The sequence below is a fragment of the Hirundo rustica genome, chromosome 4 (assembly GCF_015227805.2).
Source record: "Hirundo rustica isolate bHirRus1 chromosome 4, bHirRus1.pri.v3, whole genome shotgun sequence".
NCBI classification, from domain to species: domain Eukaryota; kingdom Metazoa; phylum Chordata; class Aves; order Passeriformes; family Hirundinidae; genus Hirundo; species Hirundo rustica.
This window is the reverse complement of record NC_053453.1, coordinates 22429467-22448700: the sequence shown is the minus strand read 5'-3', so window position 1 is coordinate 22448700 and position 19234 is coordinate 22429467. Positions and strand designations below refer to the sequence as shown.

At 37.8% G+C, this 19234-nt stretch overlaps 2 protein-coding genes across 11 annotated transcripts in view; one reads left to right on the top strand and one right to left on the bottom strand.

Annotated features, from left to right (window-relative positions):
- Nucleotides 1-3540, top strand: part of PTPRZ1 (protein tyrosine phosphatase receptor type Z1) — a 140767-nt gene extending 137227 nt beyond the window's left edge. For all 8 annotated transcript variants that reach the window (XM_040060997.2, XM_040061003.1, XM_040061002.2 and 5 more), the window contains 4 exons: nt 581-727; nt 1114-1256; nt 1806-1941; nt 2517-3540. In XM_040060997.2, coding sequence (XP_039916931.1) covers nt 581-727; nt 1114-1256; nt 1806-1941; nt 2517-2657 — 567 coding nt within the window. In that variant the 3' untranslated portion in view covers nt 2658-3540. The remainder of the gene's footprint in view (nt 1-580; nt 728-1113; nt 1257-1805; nt 1942-2516) is intronic.
- Nucleotides 3541-8575: 5035 nt separating this feature from the next.
- The window catches only part of AASS (aminoadipate-semialdehyde synthase), a 28956-nt gene continuing 18297 nt past the window's right edge, over nt 8576-19234 (bottom strand). For 2 of the 3 annotated variants that reach the window (XM_040061676.2, XM_040061675.2), the window contains 8 exons: nt 18592-18700; nt 18067-18207; nt 16045-16212; nt 13809-13904; nt 12343-12458; nt 12079-12167; nt 11575-11751; nt 8576-11120 (listed from right to left, as the gene is read on the bottom strand). In XM_040061676.2, the coding sequence (XP_039917610.1) occupies nt 11002-11120; nt 11575-11751; nt 12079-12167; nt 12343-12458; nt 13809-13904; nt 16045-16212; nt 18067-18207; nt 18592-18700 (1015 nt within the window). In that variant the 3' untranslated portion in view covers nt 8576-11001. Of the gene's footprint in view, nt 11121-11574; nt 11752-12078; nt 12168-12342; nt 12459-13808; nt 13905-16044; nt 16213-18066; nt 18208-18591; nt 18701-19234 lie in introns of those variants that run through there. The other variant, XR_009207752.1, reaches the window with a different exon arrangement.

Genomic DNA, 19234 nt, shown 5'->3' with positions numbered 1-19234 from the left:
CACAACTGTAATCCACCTCACCACCCTTGAAATACACACAACAGAAAGGCAGGACACATGACAAGGACGAGTCCCGATCCATCTGACCATTTTGGTTATTCAAACCATTATAGGATTTTCTTTAAAAAAAAAAAACAAAAAACAAACCTCTTAATTTCTGCTGTCAGATAAAAAGGATACTGCCATGAGAATTTTTTTCTGCACTTTCAGATAATCTCAAGACCACACATACATTAGAACACACCAGCTAAATTTATCACATGACCATGGGCCATGCAGAGCACAGCCTGAAGGCCAGGCTGGATGTGTGGCATGATGCAGGACTGCAGGTGCTGTAGGTTATGTAGGTCCAAAGGGTACATTTATCTTCTGATCAGGATCACTACAGAGGTGTTTGGTGTTTGAAAACCATCACTTTGCACTGTTATCCCACCCAAAATATGAGTTGTCAATTTAAATCTAGATGGCTGGATTTATTATATATGTGACACATTATTTATTATGTTGGACTTTGTATTTTAAGAGCTTAACATTAATTACTTTTATGACTTTGTTTTTGTTCTTTTTTTTTTTCCTGAAGGCTGAAGATGAATTTGTGTACTGGCCAAACAAAGATGAGCCTATAAACTGTGAGAGTTTCAAAGTCACTATGATTGCTGAAGAACACAAGTGTCTGTCTAACGAGGAGAAGCTCATAATCCAAGACTTCATTCTAGAAGCTACACAGGTAACACTGTCATAAACATACAACTCAGGACTTGATTTTTTAAAGGTAATGCCTACATTTTGTTCATTTTTGAAGGTAAATGACTGATTAAAAAAAAAAAAAATCCATGCCCTAGAAACATCCATGGAGGGAGTAATGTCTATAAGGTAATATGATGACATGGGGAATAGGATGGTCCAACCTCCATAGCAGTGGGGTTCTGCAGCTGGAGGCTGGAGCTGGAACAAGGTGAAGGAAAAGAATAAAGAAAATCAAGCTTTTACAAAATTGATTTATGGTGTTTTTTGGTTTTGGTTTTTTTTTTTTTTGTTGTTGTTTGTTTTTGTTTTTTGTTTTTTTGTTTGTTTGTTTGTTTTTTTGTTTTTGTTTTTTTTTTAATCATTTAGGATGACTATGTACTTGAAGTGAGGCATTTTCAGTGTCCAAAATGGCCAAATCCTGATAGTCCCATTAGTAAAACTTTTGAACTGATCAGCATCATCAAAGAGGAAGCTTCCAACCGTGATGGGCCCATGATTGTACATGATGAGTAAGAACTGCACTTTTCTGTTTGTTTTGATGTTTTTCTGTAGAACCATCCTTTCACTGAGTGAAAGCTGCTGAAACAAGGCACAAAATCTGCATTTAGTAGTGGTGATGCTTCTGAGCTGCATCAACAAGAGAAACATTTTTATTTTTTCATACGTCACTTCAGTTTTATAATTTTGATACTCTAGATGGTTATCAGATAGGTCACTGGAGGGGAAGTCAGTTAAGAGCTCATTGCTTTTTACTGAAAGAATTAGCTGTTTAGATGAGGCACCATACCCTTCTAGAGCTGTTCAAAAATGGCAAAAAATAACAAAATGTTGTATGTCTTCAGCATTTGGTTAGTAGAGGGTTGTAGAGAAATTTCTAAGAAGTTGTAGCCAGGTGCTTTGAAAGTTTTTTTAAGCCAGTGCTAGGCAGACCTGTTTCAGATATTGTAAATATCACATGAGAAAAATTCATCTTACCAGTTTGCCCCAGAAATTGTATTTTCTCCAGATATAAAACCTAATCCAGTTTCTAGAGTTTTGTTTTGTTTTACTTTATGAAGGCATGGAGGGGTGACAGCAGGCACTTTCTGTGCATTAACAACTCTGATGCATCAACTGGAAAATGAAAATTCAGTGGATGTTTACCACGTAGCAAAGATGATAAATCTGATGAGGCCTGGAATCTTTACAGATATTGTAAGTAATAAAAAAATGTGCTTTTTTTCCCCTATGTTTGACATTATTGCCGTGCTTAGATCTTAGGGCAACATTACTGAACTATTTGCATCTTAGTTTCTGCATGAATTAATCAAAACTGTCTTCCAGAAGTGATGTAGATAAAGTAATCTTCCTGGAGAGAATTTGGATGACAAAAAAAAAAAAAAAAAAAAAAAAAAAAAAAAAAAAAAAAAAAAAAAAAAAAAAACCACAAAAAAAACAGAGCGAGAGAAAAGCCAACAGACAAACAGTAACTCTAATCCTGTGCCCAAAATTACAGTTGACTTTAACAAGGATCAAATTCAGCATATAACATTTCTTTTAAAGTACAGCTTTCTCCCCTACCTTTACTGTGTTCCCTAATGTTGTGCTTTACATTGTGTATAGGGGGAGCCATTAGTCAGAAAATAATTAAGCTGCTAAGTAACACAATAAATTCTGGAGCACAGTACATTAACAGACTGACACATCAGTCATTAATTAATTTTGAGCAACTGTGTCACAGGATAACTATTTCTGCCAACATCCTGAGTGTATCCTCTTTTCTTCTCCAGGAACAGTACCAGTTTCTGTACAAAGCTATTCTCAGCCTTGTCAGCACAAGACAAGAGGAAAACCCGTCAGCATCTATGGACAGTAATGGCTCAGCTTTACCTGATGGAAATGCAGCTGAAAGTTTAGAATCCTTAGTTTAATTAGCACATCAAATCAAACATACATATCACTGCATCACACCTGGAGTTTACCATTGTATTTTCAGTTTTATACTTTGGGTGGGGAAAATCTGTCCAGTCAGTATATATATATAATCACACCCCAACCGTTGCTCATACCAAGTCATATCTGTTATATACGACTTTACTGTGGAACTTTGATCATAAAAAATGTGTGCCTTTTCTTGAAAGATTTCTTGTAATACATTGTTACATCTGGACTAACTTGATTGACTTTTACAGTGTTTCTAATAATTGAATTGTGGTATGTTTTTTCAGTATTAGTTTGGGGTTTTTTTTGATTTATCTGGCTTTACTTTTAACTTAAAATAACCATATTTATAGATGTTAGGGAATCCTCAATTACAAACATGCCATGGGTTTAGTATTTGGGTTATTTGCTGTATTTATAACAATTTACATTTGCTAGAAATGCAACTTTTAATATAGTAGAATGTAAATAAAATACTGTTCTACATAACATTCAACATTTTAAGACTTCAATTAGACATTTAGAATAGTAATCTGATACTTACTGTAAATACTGCTACTTCTGTAGTGATCCATGGACCAAATTTATATTTATAATTGTAGATTTTTATATTTTACTACAGAGTCAGTTTTCTAGTTCTGTGTAATTGCCTTGTTAAAATGATGTCAGTATGATTTTACTTTAACAAAGTCTTCTGATATATAATTGTGCATCTTAAGCAATTTACCTTCATATAGCTGCATGTGATTTTAACTTTTTGTGGGAACTAGAAATCATTTGTTTTGAAATGAAAACTTTTTATGAGACTAACACTGTACTTGGCATTGTAAACTGTTTTTACCCTGGTACTGCAAAATAAATATAAATATTCCAGTGTGTGCATAGTCGTCTTCCGCATAAACAGTCTGCGCTGTCATGCAGGAGAGCTTTTACTTACAAGAACAAGAACTTAAGGCTGATCTGCAGACAGCTGTTTTTCCTATGGAATCTATGAGTTCAGGAGACATTTATAGAAAACTTTAATGTTTTTTGATCTCTGCTCCTACCCATACCTATAGTGTCCACATTAGCTCCTTTTTTAGCATCTCCTCCCACATCTGCCAGTCTGGTTGCCCATGTGTTAATGGGCTGTCCCAGATGTGCCAATTGCCTTAGCTGGCCCCCTTCCAAGACTGGCTTGGCTTAAGATCATTCATTCAGCTGCTGAGCTCTTTGCTGCCTGCTTTGACAAGGCTACAGCCAAACTTTGGGAAGCAGTAAAGCAAGCAGCCTCTGCAAGAACAAAAGCAAAATGTTTCAAATTGGCCTCAATCATTTTCTGTAACCTTCAAAACTGGCAAGAAAAGATACTGATTGTACTGAAGGTTGCACTGCCGAGGGGCTGGAGGAGCCTGGAGCAGAGTAAAATGTTTGGTTGAAACTAGTGTGGGCAGCAAGACCAACTATTTTCTCCCTTTATACAGTATATACAGTTGTTACATAGAAATATTGAGAGCAGAAGTATTGTTCTGGAGTAGAATGCACAGCAAATAACGGACCCTATCTGAGATGAAAACTAAGCATGGGAAAAGACAGGCCTGATGTGAGCTTGGAGATTTTAGTTGACTGATTCCTAGAGTAGGCATGTGCAAGGGAGCTCATTGTGTCAGCAGATAGATTTAGACCCCCTCAACACTGTGCAATTGAGGATACATTGAGCTGCAACAAAGCCAAAATAAATTTAGATTTAGAGGAATCTAAAGCAAAAACTTTAAAGAAACCTCTTACTATTAATACATGAAATGAGTGTGAAGGTCCTAGACAAGGAGAAGACTTGCACAGAATGTCAAAATAGCTAGCAGTGAGGCAGCTGTTTTCATGCTCTTACCCTCTTTTATTACAAGAAAAATAATCATATAGACAAAACGTCTCACCAAATTACAGGGATAGTGTAAGGTTGGAAGGGACCACTGAAGGTCATCTAGATCATATAATCTAGAGGGGTTTATAAAACAGTAGTGTGCTTGAATTCTCTTTTACCTTAGACCACTTCTCTTTATAGCCACAGCATTGCAGTCCCAAAGGTTATGGAGTGGTTAAATCCATTTGACTCAGGACCCTGGAGGTTTCCTTTTCCCCATCCACCAGAGCTGAGTGCAGGATGATTCCCATCAGCCCAATGCCCTGTACAGGTCCAGCCAGGGAATGTGCAGTGCATACTGCACACAGGGAGACACATGTGGATACACACACAGAGGATGGTAGAAATAGGATTTATGACACAGAGAATAGGACTAGGATTTAAGGAGGCAGGACAGAAGGCCATGGTCAGACACAGCGTATGAATGGGTGAAGGTACTGGCCAGCAGTCAGCACATACACATGCAAGCACTTTTCACTCTTCTTCTCTCCTTGCTCCTGTGCTTATTATGTCCCTGTTCTCCTTAGTGCCTCTGTTTCTCCAACCTTGTCTATCTCTTTGCAGGTAAAAAAAAAAGTTCTAATTACTTTCATTGGTCTTAGCTTTGCTACCCCATACCCAAATGTGAAACCTCAGATGCTGCTTGGATCATCTCAGCCACAATGGTGTGATCAAGTTCCCTGGTTTTCTTACCTCACAAGCTTTTCTTTCCAAAAGGTCTGCACCAGAGCTTGGCCTTCCCTCACATAACTTCCCATGAACTTCCTGTGTAGCACCACCAGACTCTATGGCACACTTCCTAACTCCTCATTCTTGCTCTGTCCAGCACGTTTCTCAGGATCTGTGGCAGGTAACAGCCTTGGGCCAGAAGTGACAGCCATGTGCCTGCAGATAAAAGTATTCCTCTCTTTAGTTCAAAGCTATAATTAGTTCATTAAATAATTCAGAGGGAACCTCCTTTTCTAGGCTAAAACATCTCTATTCAGGTTTTACACCTTTTTTTTTTTTTTTTTTTTTTTTTTTTCCCAATCCTGTGGTTCTTGCCATGGTTGCCTATTTTGTAATTCTGAAGTTCAGGAAGAACAGGACTGAGAGAGGACTCCTAAGTGCAAGCAAACATGCAATGTAGCCCTCATGGAGCTAAATGCTTTTGGTGAACAGGATCTAGAACTATTTTAAATTGCAGAGTTTGGGGGTTGACAGGAGTTAAAAATGTACATAATGGGTGCATTGCCCCAGATGATGCATGTTTTTTTAAGAATTACATGTACACATTTTTCAGGCACAAATTTGGTGCATACAAAGATGTAATGGTTGTGCTTTGAAAAAGGGATTATTATATTTTTCAGGCAGCCTGAAGGTTCCATACTACTTCCTCTAAAGCACTCAGATTTGCTGACAGACTCCATTTGCACATCTAGGCTAACAAAGACAGCAATATTATTGCTTCCTTGTACTTCCCCCTTTCTATTCATAAATTTTTGATATCCTAATCTCTAGGGGTGTATATACAGAAAGGTTAATTGTGATTTTATGGCCAATTGCAAACCATATTCCACAACCTTATTAGCAGATACTATAATTCTGCACTTCACCACATTAGCATCTTGTGTGCTAATTTTTCAGCCTTTTCTTCTGGAAAACTGGATTGTTTCTTCACATATCAAATAAAAAGCATGAAGTTATCTTCTCCTAATGTATTTACAGTTTCATATAGTTGTATATACAAAGTAATTTTTAGGCCAATTAATTCTATTATGTTTTTTCAAGCATCTATGGACCAAAAGCAAAAAAAGAATCCTCCTTTCTAAAATCCCATCTTGATATAACTGCTCCTTTCAACCTAAATATTTTGCAGACGTTTTAAAATTGTAATCCAAGGAATCAGCTGTCATTCAAAGTTTCTTCCAGAGATGTTTGTAATCACATTCATCATCTTAGCATGCTGACAAGTTATTTAAAACATAACTGCTTAAGATAATCTCTTTACTCACACATATTGGTTCTGATCTAGGAAAAAAAAATAAGAATCATAAAAAAAATCTTCTATAATCTTCAACTGTGATGGATTACAGATTTTAATAAATGCGTGTCAGTTCCTCTCTCAGACAAAGGCCATATTCTAATTAATTTTTTTTTTCTTATAATCCAAGCTACAGACTCAAAAGACATATAGCCTGTCTTCTCAAACTGGGTCAAGTGTGGAGAAGATGTTATGTATCTCTGGAAAAAGTAAGATATTAATAAACAACATCAGGTTACAGTTTCTTTCTTTACAAAGCTGTAAGTCACGTGTGATAGGGAAAACTTGGTTAGTGATCTTCCTCCTAAGAAATCAGAAAGAGTTGAGAGTTTAAAAAGAAAAAAGAAAACAAGTCATTTACTAATCACCAACTTTTTAGTGGTTGTGATGTGGAGATTTAATACCTATGGAAAAACTTTACAAGAATCAGCAGTAAGTGGTGAACAGAAGTCAAAAACTCACCACTATCAGTACAAAAACAAATCAGCTATATACTTCAAAAAATCATTGGACTTCAAAAATCAGTTGACAAAAGTTGTTAGCAACGTTTTATCACAGTGCTTTACCTGGATTTACAGCTCTTTGCCATGTCCTAGGACAATGTGAGTAATTTCAGACAGGTTGAAATTCTCTGTGGTAAATGTTTACTACAAGATAGCCAACTTAAAACTCTTTTCTCTCTCATTCTGAAGCATAAACAAAGCACAGCTGGGCAGGAGAGGAGAAATACTGTCTTTTTAGGGTTAAAAACAGAAATGAAGGCCCCATTGCTACCCTAGGTCTGAGGTATCATAGGCTGCAGTCTTAGTTTTCACTACTTCCCTGCAGCAAGGGCCATGTCTGACCATGCACTTCTCACAGGGTTGTGCTTTGGTGGATTAGGGTTCAAAGAAAGAGAAGTGTCTCTCACAGTATTCGGCCACATCATGTCTGACTTCCTGCCATTTAAAATTGCATACTTTCCTTTCAAAGCCAGAACAAGTGAGGGTAAAAAACCCCAACCCTTATGGAATGGAATTTTAATGGCTTGTGGAATCAATTTCTTTGTTTCTAGAAAGCCACAACCTGTACATAGCAGTTTAGTAGGAATGTACTTGAGATGGTCTGATTTGCCTTGACAAATTCTGCTAGACACTCACAGCTAAATTTCTTCTTTCTCCACATCATCTTCTGTTTTCCAGCCTAATCACAACCACTAGAGCCCATTTTTTCCCTCCCATAAACAGCTATTTTACTATGAGCTTACACCGCTTTCTAGCAGCGGCAATTTTGTACTCCAGTCTCTCCAGGGGACATAATTCTCACCTGAAGGAATATCTGGGGCTGAGAGAGGGTGAACACAGAGGCAAAGAAGCCAGTCTGAGTGTAATGGGGCTCAAGCACCTTCATCTCAGAAAGGAACTGTGGTCTTCCATGTCATGAAGATCTGGCAATAGCATAAATTCCAAAATTAAAAGATGAGAGACACACAGTGAAACAATCTGTTCCTTGAAGCCTGATGTGAACAAAGAGTTTAAGAGCCTTTCAGCAGAGGTAGTGATGGCATAAGCCATGTACTCAGCTGAGCAAGGTCCTCAAGCTGAGACAGACCATGATACAGCCTGTGAGACACCAAGGTTCCGTGCCTTCCTGGGGCACAGGGACATATCATACATCTACTGCTCTGTAGTTTACCACTTCAGTAGTTGTTCTTGTGCCCAAGAACAAAATGTGCTGGAAAAAAAAAAATCTCTTGAGATTATAGCTGAAAATTACATAGATGCTGATATACCTGTATATATATATAAATATATAGATGGGCATGTTTAAACAATCCTTGAAGAATCTTCTCCAGTGAGTCTAGCAAGAAGTATGCAGAGGTATTTCATGCACACAGAAAAGTCCTTATGTAGGCATCCTTTCAATATAACCATCTATGTGAAAACCAAAATGCCATTCAGGTACATCTTATTATTAAGACTGTAAAGATGACATGACAACAAAATAGAGTATTTCAGATTTATTTTTCAAGCAATCTCATGTATAAGGTACAATTATCTCTTCAGTAATATGCAAAGAGAACTGAGAAGTATAATCTTCATACAAAAAGATAAGCAATAAATTCATTTAAGTCTAAACATAGAAAACAAAATGCAGCATTGCACTGGGAATTAGAAATATATTCCAATAAAAAATGTTTCACAAACAGTAGCAGTGTATCTTGATGACAACACTGCAGTGCTCATTCTTTAGTGCTCAAAAAAATATTAGACACTTGTAAAAAATTCTGATTTTCATCCCATACTGCATTTCCAAGGCAGAAAAGCAAGTACAGGACATGCATATATACAGAGGAACAACTTCATGGTTGTGTATTTGTGGGCTAAGAGAGGGAACAGAGAATTCTCAAGTAAAATCCTGGTCTCCAGGACTGGAAGGGACCAGCAGATACAAGTATTACTTTAACCCTTAGTTGTAGGCCATTAATCTGCCTGGAGAAGGAAGAAGCAGCAGAGAGCAGAACATTCATTGCAGGCTCCCTCCCTACCCCAGCTGCGTCTACCAGCCAGACAAGAGAGCAACAGCCTGTAAGGTCAGTGGGAAGCAAAACAACTTTGTGGAGACAGGATTTTGTGTGATATATGCATCGAACTGTAACAGAACCCAAATTTGATGTTACATTACAAAAAACTGGTTCAGTATAAAAGTCCTTCTCTTTTACAGTAACACTCTGCCCTTCATTCTCCATTCTCCCTTTGGCTCCATTCACCTAAATCTATAGCAGCTGCTATTTAATTGCATCTGCACAAAGAAAACCCAAATCCTGAGTAGCAAAACCTAGAGATCAGAACTTGAATTATTGTTATGGCTGCTTTTCCTACCTTGCAGAACAGCACCTGGAATTCCAGCCTCTTGGAAGTGTGATTACAACACTGGTTCTCAGGGAGGAAAAGGCTGTGCGGTTATCAGCAAAGTGCATTTGTGAGCAAAGCTGAAAGCAGACAGCTTCCTGCATCAGTATTCAGCTTTAGAAAAGGGATGCTCTGGGCAGGTGCACAGGTACCAGTGCAAATACAACCTGCCCACAGCATTACATTTCACAGACCTGACTGGTGAAGTCTAAACCATGCTTAGACTTGTAAGGTGGCGTAGAAATCCCTAAGCAAAAGCCAGAGAAGCAGCCCTGAAATGAAAGGAGGCAATTGGTGCTATGTTACAGAGAAGCTGCTCTTGGGCTAAAGTTCAGTTCTGGACTGATGTGGCTAAACTGCAGCTAGAGCAGGGCTGACACATCTGACAGCACAGCACTCAGCAGCAAATGAGTTGGTGTGCTGGCAAACTGCGTCAGTCTAAAGTGACGCTGTACTGAGCAGTAGGCATCGGTTCCCAAGTGAATGCCTCAAAACCATGAGAGCAGAAGGACAGAAGCTAACTCAAAAAGTAGCAATTTAAACCTCCAAACCTAGTGCATTTCAAAGCTGCATATACTACACAATACATTCCCTTTGTAACAGTACTTAACCTGGATGAGGCACACAGTGTAAGTGGGAAGAGTAAACACGTAATCTTGAGCGTCATCTAAGCACAGTAACTGTGTTGCATTTCAGATTGCCCTTCCTAGCTGCAGAGCTAAATGTTAATGCACTCTCTCCACAGCACAAGGCAACCTGTAACAGCAAGTATTTCAATACATTGCAACCAGCTTCCACTCCGTAACAAGAAAGGGGATGGGAGGAAGCTTACTTGAAATTTCCTCCCTCCTCCAATTAATTTAAATTTACATTCATTATAAAGTGATTAAAAATATTAAGATCTAGGTTTCAAATATTTAAGAATTGAACATTTTCAACATTTAACAGGATCTTATTTGCTAGTAGTGCAGAATTTCTAAACTATTTTTTGTATACTGTAATTGTGAAAACATTAATGAATACTGCTAAAGTGAAAGGGACAAAAAACCCTAAAATTAGACTTAAAATTTAAGTATCACGTTCATCTCCATTTTTCTGAAAAACTATTTTTACCACATGAACAATCTAACTTTATCAGTGGACTTCATTACCCACCATAAAATAATCCACTAACACATTTTTCTTTCAGCTTAAATTTGTCACAGTAATAACCCTATAGACTTGGAAGATAAACTCTAATAACAAAAAAAAGCCCCCTCTGAGATATCTTAGAAAAGATATAAGGAAAGATCTGATTGATGCTGAAACATGTACATGAAAGTTTAACAATTTTAAGAGGAAAATACACAATCTATTAATATCTCTAGTTTCCACATCAAGCCTGGTGGCAGGTTTTATGGAAGGCAACCTTTGCGTACGAAAGGACAGGCGCTGCCCTTAACTGGTCCAAACTGAGATTCTAAAAGGGGAGGTGGGGGAACCAAAAAAAGCCAAAACTTGATTAAATCCACTGCTTTCAGTTACTGTTTGATAACGCTGCGAGTACTGTACATAATGCCTTCTGCCCGAACACGTTCAAGTATTGGCCCGTAAACATTCTTTGTCAAAGGCATGACCATGCCTTTGGCGGTTATTTCACCTGAAATAAAGGCATTAAAAAAACAGTCTTAGTGCTCTACCAGGTTTATTTGAAAAGGCTTTGGTAGCTGCATAGTGGGGTTTTTGTGGGCAAGGTGGGGGTTGCTGTGCTGGACACAGGCAGATCGAGGTGCAGGGAACTGCTGAGTCATTCAGCCTCGTGGCATAATCAATTATAATTTATCATGCTAAAGGTTTTCTCTACACTAGTGTAACACTTAATATTAAATTACTTTAAAATCTTTGTGGATTAAGCACCAAATTAAAGTTGTCACTGAATATCTGAACATCCAAACATGCAGATTAAAAATTCCTGTAAAGAAGACAGGAAGAGTCCGACAAATTAAAAAAAATTACACACAAATATACTTAAAATATACAATATATTAACTTTCTACAGGCAGAAAGATACAGAGGATTGAAATACTGTTACTGAAGTTGGAATAACCACTTACCATCTAGAACCATTTTAGCAGCAATAGCTGCAGGGTATCCTACTGTTTTAGCCATTGCAGAATATCCTTTGTTATCCCCATAGACAACCAGATCAATAAATTTGTCTTCAAAATGGCCAGAAGGATGCCTGAGACCTATTTCACTTCTCATAACAATCATATCTCTCTCTCCAGTGCCTAAGAGAAAAGCACACAAACTATTCATTACTTGTATTTCAGTCACATTGAGATGAGGTTCCTGAAGAGCCAGGCACTACACATACACAGCATGTACATCAGGGAAGTGACTGAAGTTCTCTTAAGGAGGACAGAATACTAAGATCAAGCTAAAAGTGTAACGGGGAAAGAAAAGGATAAACTGGGGAAGTAAGGATCATCACAATACATTAAAAAACCGATCATGAAGGTTTGTTAATGAAGGTGAGCAAATGAATCCAGTTAAGGCTTATAAAACATATTGCCTTGTTCTGTTTTCAATCCCATGAAAAAGAATTTCTCACATACCAAAGGGCAGCTTCATCTCCATGTGCTTTGCAAGAGCTCCTACAATGGAATCTGCTGCTGGGACCAATTCATCTCCCAATAAACCTAACCTGGCAGAAGAAATGAGAAATTCTTACACTGTTGCCTATCAGCAGTTTCATCTCAGTTTTTAATTTCCAGTTGTTTGTCATACCAGTTTAACAGTCTCACCATGAACCAAAATGGCTAGAATTGCAAATATTTCTTTTTTTTTTTTAAACTTTCAAAATCATTGGAACATTTTACCATTCCACTGCTTCCAGCTGACTTTTGTCTTTCTCCAGTTTGCTAAATACAGCTTCTTTAAGAACATGGTGCTCAGCAGGTGACTTAATTCCAACCAGTTTGCACATGAGCTGCCTCTGAAAACAAAAAAGGTTCATGAACGCCTGACACCTGTTCCTACTCCATCTCAATCAAGATTTTGAGAACCAAGTACTCCACTAAGATCAGTTAAAATCCAGGACTTCTGAGAAGACAGCTTATGTTTACTGGGAGAGTGAGAAAGTTTGAGAACTTTAATCCTATTAGTACTACCAAAGAGACCTCTCATGATACTTGTGCATGTCTGAAGGCCATTCTGTGCCACCTAGATGCTAACTATTGTTTGCTTCGTTCACAGCAAGGTGGATAATAAAAAGAATGGAGCAAGATATGAAATAAGCAAGAACTGCAGAGTCTACGTGTTCAGGTTAGCCTATCTCTTCTACTTCCCAGGCAGAGTAGATAAAGGGAAGGTAGCAAGACGTAAAAACATGTGAAAAAATGTTTGCAGTGAGAATAATGAGTTTACAGCTAATTTTACAGATCACATAACACTGTATACTTATTCACTGAGGCTAGAAGAACTGGAAATTCCAGCCATTTTTACAAAGAAAACTTGAAAATATCAAGCCTAAAACTGAAAGTAGACAAAAATAATCTCAAAATTATAAAAATAATAATTTTAAAAAAAAAATCCCATATGGCCACCCAAAAACTCCTGGAGTGTACTCATCTTCCCAATCCTATATGGTAGTCAGAGACAAGCAAGACTGGCCTCTTCACCTTGGGCTTTCCTGGTCCTGAGAACACTCAAGACTTTCTTTGCTCTCTTCACCCAATACTGAAAATACGAAATACCCTGTTTGTCCACAGAGACAATGAAAATGTTGATTGTCAAATGTAACAGCAGCACATCAGTGACGTCTTGGCTGAGATAAAGATGAACTAAGGCACCCAAAATCAAGACAGAAAAGCAGCACAACAGAAGACCAAAAAAAAAAAAAAAAAAAAAAGATCATTCAGAATCTCAACAGGAAAAAAAATACTCCTTTATGCACATTCTCTTACTTTTTGATGCCCTAAAAAATACTTTCACAATGAAAATCATGAGCCAGTAACAATATGGACACAACAGACTCAGAGTACTGAGGACTAGACTGTGACTCGCCAAAAACATAAGACAATTCATAAAAATATGGCCATGCCTTTGTTTAGCTGAGAGGCCTGAAAGCCTCCAATGTCAGACACTCCAGAATCTATCAGGGAACCTGTTCCAGCACCTTATTCCATTCCTGCTGAGGAAAGTCTTCCTAATTTCCAGGAAAAAAAAAGAAATCAAAGATCAGGATGCAATACAAGATTCTCATTGCTAAGTACACCCAAGTCTAGGAACAAGAAACGCATCAATAATACAGAGGAAAGGAGGCAGAGTAAGCAGAGTAACTCACCCAGGTTAGAGGTGACGTAGTTGAGCTTAGCAAAGGATTAGGATCAGGGTTAATTAATCCTAGTTTTACAAAGCCCCCCATAGTTCTGGAGTACCCCTGAAATAAAAGAATAACACCATTAAATATATTAATCGCTGGAAACTGAGGTATTTCTCCTGGGTTTGAATGCAGTCATAGAAATAACCATGGCAGTTAAGTATTATTTTGGGAAGTCAGCCACAATAACCTGATGCCAGTGAAGTTACTGCCACAAAGCAGTGCCTTCCCCAGTCCCTCTCCACCCCTTGCCCACTTTTCAATACCTTTTTTAATAGCTTATTCTGTCATCAGTACTTCCATGGCAAGTACTATTGGCTGCAAAGATCAAAGGGCTCAGCTGGTCAGCGCTAGCTGAGATCCCAGCCCATCACTACAGGGTTATATCAGCCAGCTGGCCCAAAAACAAACTACTGAATACACAGAGCACAACGTAGAACTCTGCTCACCCAGTTTCACACCACTGGGATTGTGTGGACATCACATAGGCTGCTTTTAAAGATAAGAATCCTGTGTGCTTATATCTCATCTTCAGGAACAGACAGACAGTAGAATGGTTTAAAAGGAACTGCAAAGGTTGCATCGGGCTGCACAATAAAAGAAGTCTCAACTGATTTCAGCTTACTTTTTTTAGTATCCCATGAACATTCCCACACAGCTGCTGGATACCTGAGAGCACTTACATGCAAGTGACTAGAAACACTAAAAAAGCAGAATGGAGGAAATAAAGCACCCTGAAAAAAGACTAAATAAATTAGCAATCACTTCCACAAGCACTAGGTTATCAGCTCAGATGGCCTTGCAGTGAAAGCCTTCTGTGTGACACCTCTTTTTAAACCAACTCCATTAGCTATCTAAATTTAATGTCTAAAAGGCACTTTTAGGAGATGATTTGCTCTCTCAGTGAACAGATTGGTTTCTGCTCTGCAGCACAGCAGAACGTGCAAAGGGCCAACACTAACTTCTGTCCTGCTCAGCACTCTGTGCTGGCATGTCAGTACCACGCAGGCAGAGGTATGGCAAACCCTTCCCTACAACCCTAGCAACATCACCCCAGCCCAGAGCGCTGGCCCTGCCGTGGGGGTTAAGAAAATAGCACTAACCACGGGACCAGCTTTCTTGTAGCACACTGACACTTGGCATGTCACCCTGACATTTTTGCAGTTCCTTATGCTAGCACATATAAAAGAAAAAAGTTTTACCAGGCACCGAATGGAAGAATAGATACTGTCATATTAGGATTTCATGATGAGATAGATGCCTCCCACATATTTTTACCTTCTGAAAAAGGGATTGTATCTAGACTGACCAAAAGAGAGCTATTACAATTTCTAACCCTTTTTTCCCCCATATCGCCCTTCCATCTTCTTCCATGCCTTTATCTAAGCAAGCCTCCCTCCCTCAAATAATCCTGTTGTATTGCAGCAGAGGAATTAAGACAAAAAGGACATACACCTTCCTCAGGCTATGGACAAATAACATTAAGTTAAACTCTCGCATAAACCTTAACAGACATGATACAACATTCATAAAAAATTTTTCAAACCTTCAATATGGTTTTAGGTTTATTGTTTCTTAATATATATTGACTGAAAAAAAAATTAAAACAATAAATTCTGAAAGAAAAACTATTTTGTTTTGATTCTCTTTGGACATCTAATAATGTAAGGAAAGGACTTAATCAGTTAGAAGGAAACGCATTTATCTCTTAACATTTTACTTAGCTGACCAAAATTATAAAGCTTCTCAAGTTTAAGACTTCTAGTTACTTAATGAAAAACTTCCTCATACTGATAGAAAATCATCATTTTCTGTAATATTTTTACATTATGTTTTTCATGGGAAAACAGAATTATATACTTTTTATTTATAATCTTCTATTGATTGGAAACCAGATGCAGAGTCAGAATAAAAAGAGGAAACACAGACTATGCAAGACAACTGACCAACTGTCTAAAACAAAAAAAACCCTATTTTTCCATTTTGAAACAAGTACCTGTTAAATACAGCAGGTAAAGCTACATTAAAAAAATTAGATAACTGCTTTCAGCTGGCTCTCAGATGGGAAAATGGGGAATAAAGTAAAATAGCAAGTGCAGGCCTATAAAAGGCTGAGATTTAAATACACGGTTTTCTTCAAATTACAACATTTATCTCATGACGAAAATAATAATTACTAATAATAACACCAACAACTTACTTTGTATCTTAAGGTGCCTCTCAGTAAAGTGTGAGCTGTCTGAATACCATATGGCTCAGCATATTTTGTACTGTCTCTGTTAGGAAAACCTTCAAGGTTTAATCCTGGGAAAAAATCCATTGGAGTAACAGAATCCAGTAACGCTCCTCCAGGTGGAATATTGATAATCTAAAATTTGCAAAAGAACAGCAAATATTACTTTGGTGCAGTCATATTCAACTTATTCTAGAACAGAAAAGACAAAGCATGCTCAAAAACAAGAAAAACATGTTTGGAGTTCCAAGTGCAATCAAAAGCCCAATGTAAATAAAGCAGTTGCCCAAGCCATTTAATCATACCTGGTGCAGGAAGAGCATGCAACGTGTCAGCCCTTACTAATCAAAGGACTAAAACAAGCCATGTTCTTCTCACACACACAGTTAACTCCTGGTGCACTTATGTTAAAATGGTAGGTTCCCATTTCACTTATATTAATGTCATTTTGGAGCATGTCCCTAACTGCACCAGTGTGATGGGAGATTCTACCCATGAGCTCCCTGCTTTTTGATCAAATAATTTATTATCTTGTTCAGGTTTTGTTCGGTGTTTTTTATATGGGGGAGAAGGCAGATATGAACAGAATGATGGATGCTTATTCCTTTTTTTTTTTAATATTAAAATAAATGAAGCGATATCATATGGATATAAAATTACTGCCCAAATATATCTTTACTTGAAGCTACAAAGCACCATGGAAAGAAAAACAAAACAAAAAAATGGGTTACTAATTCTCTTATGATTCCCAACCACAGCCTTGAACCCTCTTTCCTTCAAGCAGCTAAAGCCCAAATCTGCTATGCAGCATCATACAAACTCATATTCTGACTTCTGAGCAAAGGTTTACTTATAGAAGAAATATCAAAGCAGTAAAGCCTGTAGCAATGCTGAAAGACAGGTGTGTGGAAGACTTCTACACAATGGTCAAAGACATAAGTATTTAGTGGCAAGGAGGAAAAATTGCAGATTTTACTGACAAACTCATCTAGTACTGTCGTAATGACCCATTTATATGCATGATTTAATTTTTCCTAGCAATGGGTGAACCAGATCAGAATTAAATTAGAAATATTTTAACATTTTCCATGAAACCTTTTCATCTGAAACTTAAACTTCGTTGCTTTTTAAATAATGATCCAACATACAATTTTCTCCTGAATTTCTCCTTTCTTTGTTCCATAAGAACAGTAGAGCACCAAAATATCATAAAACATAAATTATTACATTTCAAAAGTACATTTCTAAGTTTTACGGAGTTTTAGGTAATTAGCTAAACTTTACAGTGTTTATACAAGGCAGTCTCCTAGACAATTGCAGTAACTACTCAGAGCAAGTGACAGTGGAAATAGATAGTGCTGGGAAGCAGAAATGTGATAACGGCTTGCAATAGCTCTGCACAAATCAGTTACAATGTTTACTTAAAACAGAAGCAGTCACATTTGTGAGGTTAAGTCTAATGACTCCTGCACAAAAAGCAAAACAGAGCTTCTATAGACCAAAAAACATTTCACAAAACCCACTCAGTGGGTTATTGGTATTACACATTGCACCAAAAGAAAAAGGAATCAAGCGTTCTACTATGCATTATGCAAGTACAAAGCGAAGCTGTTTGATTTATGAACGCAACTAGATAGAAAAGCACTCTCACCTTTGTCTCACAGGGCTAAAGACAGGGCAATTAAGTAGCAAAAGCAACATATAATAGGAATGGAAGTTAAACACAGAAAAATCAACTCAATCCAGTGCTTTAGTCTTCAGAATAAATTCCTTCCTGGCAATCAGTTTCCACATAGTAAGTAAGAATTTAGCTGGCAGCAGCTAGGTATCATCATGCTCCAAACACAGGACAAAGTGATTTATGCAACTGGCTTAGGCAACTGACGGCCATTGGCTTGAAAGTAAACACAGCATCTTACAAGTCCCAACTCCTTCCTTCCTACTGTGGGTTTTGTCTGGTTTTAAATGAAAATTTTCCCATTACTTCACCTCTCCATCTTTTAAATACGTAGCAGACTGAACTGTATTCAGCAACACTCCCAGTGGACTCCAGCTGAACTTGTATCTCAGAGGATTGTCAGAGTACTCTGGAGCTGGTAGGCCACCGCAGAAAGAAGTGTACGATACAACCTGTCAGATTTATCCACAGGAAAGAAACAGTGAAGACAGATCAAGATGCACAGTGATCTACCCTGCAGAATCCCCATCAATTCTTAAAATTTCTGTTTCTGTTATTCCCCAAATAGGCCAGATAAGAAGGATCTACAGTGAGGAGGGGAAAACTGCAGGCACTGCCTGTAAAGGAGAGGAAACCAAAAGATACAGTGGGGCAAGGCAATCTTGGCTGATGGTCTCACTAAGTGAATTAGTAGCTACGAAATTCAAAGCATCAGATAAAGTAAAATGTCCAGAGTCTGTTACACATCAGTGACATGCTCAAAACCTGCATGGTGTTAAAAGAATAACTTTACTAATGTGATCTTGACAGAACTACGCACTACTTGCTAACCTTACCGTAGCACCAACTTCTTTCGCCTTGTCAATACATTCCATCGCCAACATGTGATCAAGACCAGGATCCAAGCCCATTTCACTGATAACTGTAATACCAGCAGCTTCTACACTAAAAATAACAGAAATACAGGGCCATCAGAATATTCACTATTACTGGCCTTTTATTCCATAAATCTGTCCAATCTGCCCAGTGAACCTTCCCCAACAAAGTAAATTCTGGGCTCTGGCTGCAGTTTGTGGGAACAAGGAGACAAAAGCAGATATTAAACCCTGAAAAATGAGAACCATCTAAGAGCCTTCTAACCTTTCTTGCTCTTACTTCTCTACACACAGATACTGGTAGAAAAAGAAATTTCTACCAGCTACTCCATATCCCACAATCTCCTGGACAGTGCTATAATGCAGGAAGGTAGAGACTAGAGGGCAGCACAAAGCTAGTCATAATAGTCCTAAAGAGTTTGTACAAGGAAGAGAGATTAAAAGGTCTGCTTTCCAAAATTAGCAGTATTTGGTTGGTTTTATTTTTTCCTAATAGCTGCCTACAGTCCCAGAGGAGTTCACTTATCACCACAAACTGAGGATTTATTTTATTTTTAAAATCAGTTTTCCTTTTAACAAGTGAGAAGTGCCCTTTTTAATTTTT